The sequence below is a fragment of the Orbicella franksi genome, chromosome 14 (genome assembly GCF_964199315.1).
Source record: "Orbicella franksi chromosome 14, jaOrbFran1.1, whole genome shotgun sequence".
In the NCBI taxonomy this organism is placed as follows: domain Eukaryota; kingdom Metazoa; phylum Cnidaria; class Anthozoa; order Scleractinia; family Merulinidae; genus Orbicella; species Orbicella franksi.
Window position 1 is genome coordinate 13,079,179 of NC_138158.1, and position 15,448 is coordinate 13,094,626.

The 15,448-nt window shown below is 39.1% G+C and overlaps 2 protein-coding genes across 2 annotated transcripts in view; both read left to right on the top strand.

Moving 5' to 3' along the window:
- LOC145467563 (RING finger and CHY zinc finger domain-containing protein 1-like) overlaps positions 1 to 8,385 on the top strand; it is a 63,252-nt gene extending 54,867 nt beyond the window's left edge. The window contains exons 9-10 of the mRNA XM_081451126.1: positions 4,814 to 4,837; positions 5,662 to 8,385. Of these exons, the coding sequence (XP_081307252.1) occupies positions 4,814 to 4,837; positions 5,662 to 5,970 (333 nt within the window). The 3' untranslated portion in view covers positions 5,971 to 8,385. The remainder of the gene's footprint in view (positions 1 to 4,813; positions 4,838 to 5,661) is intronic.
- Positions 8,386 to 9,967: 1,582 nt separating this feature from the next.
- Positions 9,968 to 13,548, top strand: LOC145468550 (uncharacterized). The gene is made up of 2 exons (XM_081452289.1): positions 9,968 to 12,474; positions 12,533 to 13,548. The coding sequence occupies exons 1-2, from the start codon at positions 11,065 to 11,067 to the stop codon at positions 12,545 to 12,547; spliced, it is 1,425 nt and encodes a 474-aa protein (XP_081308415.1). The 5' UTR covers positions 9,968 to 11,064; the 3' UTR covers positions 12,548 to 13,548.
- The last annotated feature ends 1,900 nt before the right edge of the window (positions 13,549 to 15,448 follow it).

The window sequence follows — 15,448 nt, forward strand, 5'->3', positions numbered from 1 at the left end:
AATGTTAACTGAACAAGGACCATAACCACTTTACCTTGACCCAGAATGCACTGCTGACTCATATACATAATTATATTGTCAATTTTGCCCCGACTGGTAAATATGGTGAACTCTCATTTAATGATTTCATTTTGAAACATACTGTTGTTATTCTTTGACACTACATCATGTACAAGTTAATATGATAACAATGTTCCAATTCCAATCAAAATTAATTATTATCCATTTTAAAATTTATAAGCTGTCTGTGTGAACAACCTGTTATTTGATTTTTGTATTTCTTTCCTTTTTCGAGCAGTCAGGCCTCTAGCCCTGGCTGGGAACATTTTATTGTGTTCTTGAGCAAGACACTTAACTCTCACAGTGCCTCTTTCCACTCTGGTGTATAAATAAGTACTGGCAAATTTAAGATGGTGGCGTAACCCTGCAATCAACTAGCATCCCATCCAGGGGTAGTAGAAATACTCCTGGTCGCTTCATGCTACAGAAACAGTGCCGACCTGATGGGCCACTTGGCTCATATGCAGACTTTACTTCCACTTTGGAGTTGCTGTTTGCCTCTTTTTTAGAACAAATCCTTGTGTAAAACATTTCATATGAAAATGACTTGATTTTCAAGAGAATGAAGGTGACATGCATTTTCATATGAATAGTTTTGCACAAAGACTTGTTTTGCCACAGAGGCAAAAGTCAACTATTCATCCATGAGCTGGCTCAGGGAGCCTTTGATTAATTCCAAATTTTAAGTTCTCTTGATATAAACAACGAACAGGTAAAGCTTGAAAGAAAATCTGTTGGTAGTTCTATTTCAATGGAATTACCTTAAGCTGAAAACATTCATGTAAATATTCTTAGATTATAGCATATGACATTTCTGTTTTTGAATGTAATTTTGGAGGCAGCCTGCAGGCGTTAAAGCCTGGTGACACATAACTTCTTGCAGAAAAGTTATTACCATCAAACATAAGGCTGGTGGTGTTTTTGTTGCTCTTTGGCTAGTTTTGCCATTTAGAGAAATATAGTTGTATATATAATTGTACATATTGTATTGTATTTCCAACAGACAAAATTATGATCATATTTTATTCTTTTCAATATCTCATCCTTATCCTTTGGTTTATTCTTAAAATAGTCTTAAAATTTTGCAAATTTCAGCCTCGATATTCTTATAAATTATATTCTTAAAAAAGAAGGAACTTGTAATTAAAAAATTTGGACTGCTGATCAATCAATCAATCAATCAATCTTTATTTACAGAGGGTAACACTTACTAGTTACTCAACTAATAAACTTGTGGCCCTCTTAAATATACAATAATTAAAAATCTATTTAAAACCTATGTAGAATTATTTAAAACCTAGTGGTAAATAAAAGTCGAAAATGTAATCCAAGATTAACTAAAAGGTAAATTCACATTACATTATAAATATTAAAACTGTATTTTTTTTTTAAGTTAAAGGGGCTCAGTCACGGTTTGTGCATATTGAAAAGTTAAGCCTCAATTTTTCAAATTTGTTGTTTGTGATCCATGTTAATCTTCTCCATCCTTAGCCATCCTTGTTCCTTTCTGGTTTATCATTATCTCTTTGGTGTTTTTCTATCTTATTTAACTGCTATTTTCAGGTTTCCTACCATTTAAAGGTAATTTTGTATGTGCTTATCAGTAAGGGTTTTTTAAAACATTTGACAATAAAAATAAACAGTAAAAGTTTGCGACATTTCGACCGCTCTTCGGTCATTATCAAGCAAGATGTAAGAAGTAAAATTTGCAAAGATATGTATAGCTACAAAGAGGTAAGAATGTGTGAAAATTATTAATGAGGTAAAAATATGTAAAAAGTATGTAAAAGAATTTACAAAGTAGTGCTTAAAACAATAAAAAACATGTAAAACTAATTAATAAAAAAAAAGAGATTATTTAAAAACTTTCGCACGAATAGAGTCAGATTGTACATTGAGACTAGGTCTCAGTTCGTGAATAAAAAACATTTCAAAAATAAGACAGTCAAACTTGGTTGTACATTTCTTTAAAATCGAAAAGTTATTAGTAAGATCTTTAGGGGCCAAAGAATGTTCCTCGCGAAAATGTTTTCCAGTTGATGACGATGGGTTTTTGTGCTCATCGACGCGTTGGTGCAAGCGCCGGCGCGTAAAACCAACATAACCTGCATTACACAGGTCACATTTAAAATGGTACACAAGGGACTGTTGGTTAACGACTGGCAGCTTGACTTCACGTGATTTCAGGTCTCGCTCAATCTTGTGGCTGATGAAAACAGGTTGGATGGTGGTGTTTGTTCATAAAGTTGACCGTTAAACAGGAAAAGTTGATCTTTTGTTGCCCCTTCTAGGAGATGGATTAGGTCCTGTTTAATGGTCAACTTTATGAACAGACCGACGGTGTCGCCATGGGCTCCCCGCTTGGACCCCTGCTCGCCAATGTCTTTATGTGTAGCATTGAGGAAACCCTGGATCGTGAAGGAAAGATGCCCAGCTACTACAGAAGGTATGTCGACGACACACTGACCATCATGCCTAACCAAGCATCAGCCAACAACTTTCTGGAGACTCTGAACGATTGCCACTCCTCTATTAAGTTCACAATGGAGATAGAAAATGACCGCATGCTTCCTTTCCTTGGAACGCAATTGCTCAACAAATCCAACCACGTTGAGACAAAGGTTTATGTGAAGTCCACAAACTCTGGTCTCTTGTTACACTACAAAAGTCATGTTGACGATCGTTATAAACGCGGCCTACTAAAAACTATGCTGGATCGTGCGTTTTGACTTTCTTCTAACTGGACCTACTTCTCCAAAGAATGCGATCGTCTCAAGTTGTTGTTCTCCCATCTTGAATACCCAGATGACTTAATTAATTCAACCATAACACGCTTCATTGCCATCAAAGTTTCTGAGCAACCTGTTCCTTCACCGACTGACAACAACAGTCCAGAGCCCTTTCAGATTGTCCTACCATTCAAAGACCAAGCTTCAGCTAATTTTCTTCGCACACAACTGAAAGATCTTAGCACGAAAACAAACACCACCATCCAACCTGTTTTCATCAGCCACAAGATTGAGCGAGACCTGAAATCACGTGAAGTCAAGCCGCCAGTCTCTAACCAACAGTCCCTTGTGTACCATTTTAAATGTGACCTGTGCGATGCAGGTTATGTTGGTTTTACGCGCCGGCACTTGCACCAACGCGTCGATGAGCACAAAAACCCATCGTCATCAATTGGAAAACATTTTCGCAAGGAACATTCTTTGGCCCCTAAAGATCTTACTAATAACTTTTCGATTTTAAAGAAATATACAACCAAGTTTGGCTGTCTTATTTTTGAAATGTTTTTTATTCCTGAACTGAGACCTAGTCTCAATGTACAATCTGACTCTATTCGTGTGAAAGTTTTTAAATAATCTCTTTTTTTTTTTTATTAATTAGTTTTACATGTTTTTTTATTGTTTTAAGCACTACTTTGTAAATTCTTTTACATACTTTTTACATATTTTTACTTCATTAATAATTTTCACACATTCTTACCTCTTTGTAGCTATATATATCTTTGCAAATTTTACTTCTTACATCTTGCTTGATAATGACCGAAGAGTGGTCGAAACGTCGCAAACTTTTACCGTTTATTTTTATTGTCAAATTTTATATGTGGCCAAAATAACTCAAAATACTGTGACTGAGCTCCTTTAAAAAACTGTAAAATGATGAATGTCTTTAATCCTAGACACACACAAATCAATCAAGCCCTTTTTAAAACTATGTACACTTGAGCTGTACTTTAATTTAAAAATATTGGGAATGGAGTTCCAAAGTCTTGCTGCTCTTACACCAAATGATCGCCCTCCCTCAAATTCTCGTTTAAAATGAGGAAAGGCGAAGTTTATAAAACCATGACGACTATTTAAATCATTGATGTCCGAGTTACTTATTAAAGGAGGTTACTCTAAAAAACATATTTTTGGCAATGCTAATAAAAACCTTGCACTAAGTTTAGCTACTCACGGAAGTTTCAGCCTCTTAAGTGCAGGTTTTCCTTGTGAAATTTGTCTCCAAAGTTCAAACATCGTTGCCGCCATTTTGAATAGTATTCAGCAGCCAGGCTGCATTTTCGTGACATCATTCCGTGTGAATGGCATCCTCAAAGTCGATCTTTCAAGACGAATTTCTTCAGGATAGCAGGCACTTCAGATGCTGAAGTGGAAAAGCTGAATGTTTACTTGCTATAGGCGAAGACAAAAAAAGTCAGCTTTGTGGAGTAACCTTCTCCTTTAAGAGTTCGTTCATGCACACTGGGGTTTGTCTGTTGATACGGTTGTAACGTGCACAGCTTGTTTCTGGAAACAAAACACCCTCTATAAGTTTCCAAGAGAACACGATGACCACACCATGTACCCATAGAGCATTACTTGCTTGATCATGGCTTTGTAATATGCTATCCGATCTTTCAGAGGAAGAAATCTCTTAATTCTACTCAGAACAGCAATGCGCTGAGAGAGCTTATTACAGAGGTCATGGGTATGAGCATCAAAGGATAGCTTGCAGTCAAATGGCTCCCAGCACTTTTTATGAATGCACTTGTTCAAGATCAGAAATGTAAAATTTGCCCGCTTGTTTACAGAAAAATGTTCACAGATGAGTACTATTCATCTTGCTATTTTCCTCAGATGGGCAGTATGGGCAGATAGTGTCTCTCCACCAATGAACACTATTGCATCAAGCCAGTAAGAATCAGAGAAAATTTAGTGGTGAATTATAAAAGACACATGGCAACCATCAGTTCTCTTTTTTTCTGTAGATTCTTTGTCGAGATTGTCACAAGGTAACTTAATACATACTAGTTATGGTATACCATGGAATATCCCACAAGACACTTGTATTTTCTCGGTATACGTGCATGACCCTTTAGATGAGTCTGTATACCATGAAAATACAAGTGACAAGTGGGATATTTCATGGTATACCACAAGAGAATGTTGCATAACTATTTTATACCATGCAGTAGAACATACAGTGGCCAACACAGTCAATGCGACATATGCAAGGCACTTGATGGAAAGGTTGGATGTAATACCATCCAATATACAAACTCTTTCCTGTATTCTGATTCTTGGCTGTATTTTCCATGGCATGGTATAAATAAAGATAGACGGTGTACTGTTGATTGCAGTTTTATTTGCCACGATCAAAATTACATGTACACTGTACCACAGCAATCAGTAAACCATGAAAAAAAGAAACAAACAAACAAAGTCAGAAAATTTTTTATTCTGTAAAAGTGAACTTCTGTTTCCTAAGAGGTCTGTTAACATGGTTGATGGTGGTAGGAAATGCAATGGTCAGTTGAGATTTGAAAACTTTTCAGCGTTTGCATTATTTTCAAAAGTACAATAAAGTGGTCAATACTGACGCAGCTAATTAAATTTACTGATGGAAAGATGCTATTAATGAAAATTGTATCAACTGTTTCCAAAAGCCATGGAGTGTTCAGTAGTCCAGTTCTCATTTCCTTTAAGTTTATGAATGAGAAAAAACAAAAATAAATGAAAACAAGCCTAGAGAGCACAAGACAAACTAATTGTCGTGTTTGTAAAATTTGATAACAAGCATTTAAAAAGCATTTAAAACCATCATCATTTCTTGTAGGAAAGTAAGGTCAGATTTCATATTCTTGGACTGAAGTGTATGGAGTGTGGGTCATATAACACCAGTAAAGAAGGTGAAGAGGGAATTCCTATGGTGCTGAGACCTCAGGCTGATGTTCAACAACCTGATGAGGGAGATGGCTGGGAAACTGAAGAAGAAGAAGAAATTCTGGGAGGAGAGGAAGCCAATGAAACAAATGAAGATCAGCCAAACATCCAAGAGGCAGTGGATAATTTTGAAGGGCTGAATGTATCAGAAGTTGTGTTGAATATAGATGAGGAGAATAACAATGTTCTTCCCTTGGACTGAGAGTGTGTGAACTATATGACTTAAATGCACTTTTTACACACTTGTATCAGGCAAATACCTGGTAGCCTTAACACCCTTTCACCCTTGCAATCCTTTTTTGTAAACTTGAGTTTCAAATTGAGAGCGTCTTCAGCTGGTGTTTTTAGTAAAGTGTTGTGTTGCACCATTGATAGTGTCTTCTTTGAATTGAAGGATGTTGCCTGAAGAAAAAATAATCACATGTATCTGCCAACGAATCCAAACATTTTAAAAAAAAATTACTAGACCGTTCCTAGTCCGGACATACGTTATTGGATATAGCACAGCAAAATTTCATTTTCTTTTTCTAGTTTCAACATAAAATTATATACACAATTTCATACAGGATAGAACATTAAGGTCCCCATGAACTGTTTCTACTTTTTCACGTGAATCTACACATTGCCCAAAGGACTTCACTTGCTTCTGCGGAAAAAAATATTTTGATTTGAACAAAACGTAATATTGACATTAATTTTCAAAGCATTTGAAATTTCCTGCCATTTGGGGTAACTGTTCATTTCTGTCATCTCTCAGTTCTTTTCCATAACAAAGGGATTGTGATGATGATTAAGGAACAGTGTGTCTTCGAACTAAACGTAAACACATTGTGGACGAGGGAAACATCTTCAAGTTTTTTCTTTGAGTTTATTTTCCAAAAATTATGCGGGAAATAAGTGCCAGAAAGATACGTTGCAAGGACAAGATGCAACCACGTACAATTTTCCTTTGTTTTGTAAATGCTATGGCATGGTTAATACTCGGTATTTGTGGTGCTTCACTACTTCCAGCCATTTCATGACAACCTTCTTTCAAGCAAAAGTTGCTGTAAGAAATAGAACATTATTTTTCTCTTCAAATTGTATATTTCTGATCAATTCCATTTAATAGAAAGTGACCATACAAGTTCAAGAAAGTATTGGATAACCTTTCTACATAAAACACAATTTTTAATTAGCTTCTGAGGTTAATGGCTCATTGTTGGACAATCAAATAACTCAAAAGAACCAAAACGTAAACACAAACCTTTGTTTGAAACTTAGTCCTCGATAATAATTGCAATGGTATATCATAATAACTCTTTATATACAGTAATATGTGTAATTTTTTCACATTTTGATTGGTTCTTATTAACTAGTAATTGGAGGACAGATGCAGTTGACATCATAAACCATGATGCCATTTTTTGTATCTTTATTATAAAACAAATACAATCCATGTTTCCATGCGGAATGTACATTAGTGACAGGAGTAAACTGGTATGATCTTACCGTGGTAGAATTATAAGTAGGGCAAGTAATCCAATTATGTTGTATTGTAAGCAGTGTAAGTATTAGTATTGTTAGTAGCGTGAGTATGCGTATTATATAAAGTAAGTGTTAGTATCGTAAGTGGCGTAAGTAATAAGTTTTTTGTAAGTAGTGTAAGTAACTACATTAATATTGTATTGTAAGCAGTGTAAGTAGCTATTAATTAAAAAAATAAATTAATAAAAATTAATAAAAAAAAATGTTTCCATGCGTGTGTTCAGTATTTTACAATAACCACGGAAATTCTTGCACACTCATTGGCTAATTTTCATTGTCAATAAGCAGACAGACACATGAATTTATAATTTATGCGATGTTAATGCAATGGACAAGAGTGGACAATTTGACAATTTGCTATTGTAAAAAACAAATTGACGTCAGCTTTTCATGTGTCTGTCCTGTTATTGACAATGAATTTAATCATAACATCACCAAAGTAGGCTGCGGGTCCGCTCAGCAATCCACAGGTACTTTGACAATGCCCTGATGAAATTCATGATCAATAACAGGACAGATGCGTGAGAAACTGACGTCAGTTTTTTGCAGTAAGAACATCAGTGACAAACTTGGTATGGCCTCCTGTGCCACATTTTTGTTATTACCACATTTGGATGTCATTTGTAATTACTGAACAGATGGATGGCCATGTGAAATCTGTTTGATAGGTAATAGTAATTGGACCAAGTGGAGTACATTTCAGGGAGTAATCGCGCAAGCAATTTCAAAATGGGACGAGTGCGAGGCCAATTTGAAATTACAAGCACGATTTCTCCCTGGACTGTACTACACGAGGTCCAATTGTTAATTAATTGTATCTATAACAAATTTCGGAGTTAAAAATGTCTTTTGAAAACTTCTTTAGAGAGAGAACGTCTGTAGCGCTTTTCATAAATTTTGAAAATTGTAGGAAACATTGCGAAGGAAGCCATTAAAGTGCGCGTAATTGACATGCGAATCACGTGGATATCCAATTACAGGTATGCTATTACAAACAGTTCAAATTGGATACCTGAACACCCATGTGATCGCGCGCTAATTACGTGATAAATAGGCGTGAAGAGAACCAATCATGACAGAGAATTTTGTTATATATATGATAAATAACTAAATAGCCTGTCCGTGGTGAAACGGTGCATTCAGATGCCAGAAAGTTCCAAATGTTGCAATAGCTAAATTTTGCATTTTTGGTGCTCCAAAAATACATTATCATCATTATTATTATTATTATTATTATTATTATTATTATTATTATTATCGTTATCAAAACTACAACAAAATTCATGAATCTGATTGGCTATCAACAGGCTTAATTTTTTCCCAGATAGGACAGTATGCGTCATGCTAACATCATTCTGCATGCTCTTTCCTCGACAAATGTACTTGAATAGATTCCTTTTCCTGTGTGTCTTCGTCTAAACGCACTCACCTGTTAAAATTTTTAATTTTTATTAACACTTTTAACCAATGGTTATGGTCATCAAATCTTGTTAGAGTTTTGATTAATTGGTAACAGGGCTTCATGGTGTACATTTGTCTGTAATCATACTCATACTAAAACAAGTTGGACTCCTCCTATGCTATGCCTGATTTTGTTAATCACTTGTATGATTACAGACCGAATTGGACAATGCAACCATTAGTTATTTTGTGAAGTTTGCTAATAGTAGGAGGAGGAAAGTATTTAATACTCTGAAATGAAAGCATCAAAGTTTGTTGTCCTTTATAAATAGCTTTAAGTGAGTAGTGTTATCAAAGTTTGCAGCAAGAAAACAGCTGTGTGCAAAATAGTTTCAACATCCTTTATTTCTCACAAACAACTTCTCAAAGTCTTTATTTATGAAAGAACATCAATGTATAATTTAGCAAATACTGTGATATCAAACAGGGGCGTAACTCCCTTTAAGCCCGTAAGCTCGGGCTTACAAACTTTTCTCCTTATATTTATTTTTTCTGGGAATATTTCTTTTTTATTTCATATAACTAGTTTTCTGGGTGACTTTGTTTTTAAGTCCTCGTGTCCCTAACCTTCTTTTCGGGTTTCTTTCCCACGTCTTGAGTTCTATGCTTAGATTACACTGATAAATGCAACGCTTGCACCCGTGGTTGCGGGTTTTGTTAAAAGTTTTCACTGTTTTATCTAATTTGCGAAGCAATGCTTTGGTATACATGCGATCTGACCGACAAGAAAGAGTACGAGAACGAGATGTTGCGATGGAAAACAAAGTGACTGCATTCCAGGCATTCAACTGGAAAATAACCAGCAACTCTGGCTGACACTCGACTGCATAAATACAACTCTTTATCGAAACGTTAACACCATCCTCACGATCCTTCTCACGATCCCTGTGTCAACTGCAACTCCTGAGCGCAGTTTTAGCCCGATGCATAGAGACTAATCTACGGGCAACCATGAGGACAGAGCGACTCTCGGCCCTTGCTCTAATGCACGCGTACAAGGACACGGCCATTGACGGGGAGGCCGTGGCTCGTGAGTTTTGCGGTAAGAAGAAAAGGATGCTCAACTCTGGATTCCCATAAAACTTGACTTGAGATACTTAGCTCGGCATTCAGTCCAGTAGTACTGTGTTGTACAGTACAATTCGTCATAGTTTCAAATCAGATCTCGTTTAGTTGCTGAGAATTCATGACGTGAGGATATTTTCCCGGCGGGGGGGGGGGTACTCCAGCTAAAATTTGGTAGGGGTGTGCGGCTCGGTTTCCAACACCCTTACCCTGTTGACGACCAAAATCTGCGATTTTCAATACCCTATTTATGACCTGATCCTAAATCAATACCCTGTTTCAGAACTTCCTTATACTTAGTTCCCTAGTTCAGACCGACGTTAAAGGCATCGTGAAGGGCTTTTTTGTTGATCGGTCTTATCGATAATGACTGATAATGATGAAGAAGTAGCTTCTTCTAAAAAAAACTTACCCAATCAAGACTAGAATGCAAAAATTGTTACCCTATTTATGACCAACACGGCTGAAAAACCCTATCCTTTGGGGCCGCACATACCTATATAGCCCATATAAGGGAGTACCCCCGGGTGGGGATATTTTGTAATGATGCCTTATAGGCCACCTTGAGTTGTAATAAAGCATGAGTTAAATAGGCCTACTTGACTACCCCCACCTTCCCCGGCCGCACTACTCTTACGAGGTATAGAACGGGCTTACAAGCCATAAATGGCTAGCTACGCCCCTGTCACTCCATCTGAAGATATCCAGGTCGCTTTATGAACCCTCTTATGCGGAAAGAGAGTTCCACCAATACTTAGACCATTTAATGGGAGAAATAGTCCTCTGTAATTACAGTATTACACTTTTCAAGCCTTTTTTTAATGCTCTGATTTTGTTTAGTTAGTAATGTTGCTTTCGATAGCATGCAAACTCTGCTCAAATGATGGTAGTGCAGTTTTTTGCTGTTGAACCTCTCAGGAAACAAATGTTGACTTCAACAGCTTCAAAGGGCGAGAATGAAGCGAAGCCCGCGGATGAAGTTGTTCTCTCTGAAACTCAGAACCTGGATAGGACAATGGAATGTGCGAACCCTATACGAGTCTGGAAAGTTGGCGCAACTGGCCGCAGAAATAAGGCGTTATAGGTTGGAAATCTTGGGAGTCAGCGAAGCTAGATGGAATCAATTTGGGGAAACCGAGCTGGCAAAGGGAGAGCTTTTCATATACTCAGGGAACGAGAGCAAGTATGACGTCCATGAGAGAGGGGTCGGCATCATGTTATCAGGGCTGCGAAGAAATGCCTGATGGAATGGGAACCAATAGATGATCGCATTATTGCAGCCAGAATTAACGCCAAAATCCAAAAGATCACCATCATACAGTGCTATGCTCCCACGAACAACGCTGAGCCATATGAGAAAGAGGAATTTTATAACAAACTGCAGGCGGTGGTCAACAACGCTCCGAATAGAGATATCCTCATCGTGATGGGTGACTTTAATGCCACGGTCGGACGGAATAATGCTAGCATTGAGAGGATCATTGGAAAGGAAGGACTCGGAGATGTGAATGAATATGGCGAAGAGTTGGTGGATTTGTGTGAATTAAATCGTCAAAGTATTAGTGGAACTCTCTTTCTGCATAAGAGGGTTCATAAAGCGACCTGGATATCTCCAGATGGAGTGACTGAAAACCAAATCGATCATATTCTTATAAGCCAGCGGTGGAGAACATCACTGCATGTGCGTGTGAAGAAAGGAGCCAATATTGGGTCTGACCATCACCTTGTTGTGGCTTCTCTGAAGATCAAGCTGGCTGCAAGAAAGCCGTTCATAAGTACAAGAAGGACTTTTGATGTCATGAAATTGAGAGACCCTGACACAAAACAGGCCTTTAAAATTGAGTCGCAAAACCGGTTTGAATCCCTATTCCTTCAACAACAACAACAACAACAACAAGAAGCAGCAGTAGCAGCAGCAGCAGTAGTAGTCGTAGTAGTCTTAGTAGTCGTAGTAGTCGTGGTCGCGGTCGCGGTCGCGGTCGCGGTCGCGGTCGCGGTAGCGGTCGCGGTAGCGGTAGCGGTAGCGGTAGCGGTAGCGGTAGCGGTAGCGGTAGCGGTAGCGGTAGCGGTAGCGGTAGCGGTAGCGGTAGTGGTAGTGGTAGTAGTAGTAGTAGTAGTAGTAGTAGTGAGGATTGTAAGCAGGGATGGAGGTGAGCAGGCCCAAGATATTGATATCAACGTACAGTGGGAGAAAGCCAAGAAGATACTTGTTGACACATGTGGGAGTGTTCTCGGACGTATGAAAAGGACCCGGAAGGAGTGGCTGTCTGACGAGACATACAGGAAGATTGAAGAAAGACGGAAGGCCAACCAGATAATGAATGACGTTCGAAGGAGACAATGGAAACGTGAAGCAAATAGATACTACAACGAGAAGAATAGAGAGGTTAAGAAATCTTGCCGAAGAGACAAAAGGAACCTACTTGAGAGCATTGCACGAGAGGCAGAAGACGCGGCTACGAATAATGATCTGAGAACCCTATGTATGACAACACGGAAACTTAGCGGGATAAGATGCAATCAGAATCGCCCAATTAGAAGTGAAGATGAAACTCTCTTGACGAAAATGGAAGACCAGCTTCAGCGATGGAAGAGGCATTTTGAATCCGTATTGAACAGACCAGCCCCAAGCCAAATACCAGATCCCCGACTTGTATAGGTTCCCCTGAGCATCGACACAGGACCTATTTCCAGAGGAGAAATTAGAACAGCCCTTACTCAACTGAAGAGTGCCAAAGCTCCAGGGGTGGATAACATCCCTCCTGAAGCATTGAAGGAGGAAGGGCCTTGTACTGTGGAAGCACTGCATAGAGTTTTAAATTTCGTATGGGAGAATGAAGAGATTCCAGACGACTGGAAGAGAGGTCTTTAGTAAAGCTGGCAAAAAAGGCGACCTTAGTTTGTTTGTAACTGGAGGAGAATAATATTGCTCTCAATACCCAGCAAAGTCTTAACCCAGGTCATATTGAACTGAATGAAGGTGGCAGTTGACGAAGCCCTGGGAGACGAGCAGGCGGGACTTAGAAAGGATCGCTCCTGCACCGATCAATTGCCACACTGAGGATTATTGTAGAACAACCAATTGAATGGTCATCCCCCTGTACTGGTTATTCGTGGATTTTGAGAAAGCCTTTGATTCTCTGGATAGGGAGGCTATGCGGAGGATTCTTCGTCGTAACGGTATACCTAATAAAATCGTCAACATGAAGGTTCAGTATCAGGGCTTTACTTGCCAAGTACCTCATGGAGGAACTATGACCGAGCCCATCGAGATCAAGACCGGTGTGAGACAGGGATGCCTTCTTTCGCCGTTGCTGTTCCTTGTGGTACTTGACTGGATGTCGAAGAACCCATATGAGGGTAAGCGTTTGGATCTCCAGTGGTCACTGACCCAACGCCTAGAAGACTTGGACTATGCTGACGATCTTTGCTTACTAACACACCGACTCAGGCTGATATAAAAGTGAAAGGAGAAAGATTACAAGAGACTGGTGGTCAGGTAGGTCTCAAGATCAACATCCAGAAAACAAAGGAGATGCGAATTGGCGTAAGGCACCAAGAATCATTGGAACTTCATGGCGAAGCTGTTGAAAGAGTGTCCGAGTTCACGTATTTGGGAAGCATCATCAATGAAACTGGCGGAACTGACGAGGACATAACAGCCAGGATAAGGAAAGCGCAATCGACATTCTCGATGCTTATGCCTGTGTGGATGGAAAAATGTATCAAATTGTATGTATGTATGGATGGATGGATGGATGGATGGATGGATGGATGGATGGATGGATGGATGGATGGATGGATGGATGGATGGATGGATGGATGGATGGATGGATGGATGGATGGATGGATGGATGGATGGATGGATGGATGGATGGATGGATGGATGGATGGATGGATGGATGGATGGATGGATGGATGGATGGATGGATGGATGGATGGATGGATGGATGGATGGATGGATGGATGGATGGATGGATGGATGGATGGATGGATGGATGGATGGATGGATGGATGGATGGATGGATGGATGGATGGATGGATGGATGGATGGATGGATGGATGGATGGATGGATGGATGGATGGATGGATGGATGGATGGATGGATGGATGGATGGATGGATGGATGGATGGATGGATGGATGGATGGATGGATGGATGGATGGATGGATGGATGGATGGATGGATGGATGGATGGATGGATGGATGGATGGATGGATGGATGGATGGATGGATGAAAATAAAGGGTCTTAATACATCGTATAAACCAAGAAACGCGAACACGCGGTATTACACAATTGTTAATCACATGCGGTCGATTACCGAAATTACACTACCAGAAATCAAAGGAAACAACTTAAAGAAACAAAACCTTAGAAAACGAAAAAACCAACTTAAACTGACTCACTTCGTGACGGGATTCCAGAGTCCAATTAGACTGCAAAAAACCTTTAAAACTGGAAGCTATCCATTCCGACACGTGTAAAACTACTGAAAACGATTCCTAAATCAAGCTGCTCAAATTGCAATGTCAATCAATGTAATCATGTTTGATAGAAAGTGTAATATTAAACTATTAAAATCAATAACAAAACGTCACGCGAAATGTCACGCAAAACACTGTTCTTCATTGAAACAACGTGAAGTCTGCCCTTCTGTATGGTTCGGAAACCTGGAGATCGACGAAACTACTGATCAAAAAATTGTAGACATTTATCAACAAGTGTTTGAGGAAGATCCTGTATATCCGTTCGCCAGAGGTCATTTGAGATGAAGAACTATGGGAAAGGACACAACAAAGTCGTATAGAAGAGAGCTAAGAGAAGAAAGTGGAAATCTATCGGGCATACGTTACGGAAGCCTGAGAATAGCATCACCCGTTCCGCCCTCGAGTGGAACCCTCACAGGTTCAGAACATAGTTAGTATGTTCAGAAGAAGAGGCCGTCCAAAGCAATCCTCCGTAGGAAAAAAGATGGCGGCTGTACATTTTACCACAATACTATGCGAGCCTAATAGAGTCCGTAAAGTACAAGGAAAGCCAGATTTTTGCGGTATTTGTCCCTGTGCTATCGACATTGTGTATGTTAGGTGAAGGTTTTAGAACATTTCTGTGCGTTTTTACGCGCGTTGTTTAAGTTTCCGTGCGATAAGAATTATGGGTAAATGTACCGGAGGCGAGGTAGTTACTCTTAGGTTTTGAATGTTTGGGTTTCCATGTTACTGAAAGGTGCAGCACACAGGTCCCATAAAAGCTCGTTTGAAATCCCAGATGTTTATATACATATCTGTAAAATTGGGAATGCATTTGACAGCAATACAAAGAACAATAACTCAAAGTTAAGTTTCACTAGTATACACTGGCTGATGAGACAGAGCATTTGGGAAGGTGCTGTGACGAAATGCTAGCTTCCTAGAGTCTGGCTGGTTCATTATGTTGTGTTTTTCAGAGTGCCTCTCTCCACCCAGGTATATACTTGGGTATTGGCAAAAGTTGCTACGTCCCATCCAGGGGGAAGGGGATTGAAATAATCCTAGTAGTTAATGCAACCAGCCTGATGGGCCTAAAGGCTCAAACACAGACTTCACTTCTATCCCCTTTCTCCCAATGGACTCAGTGTCTCTCAGA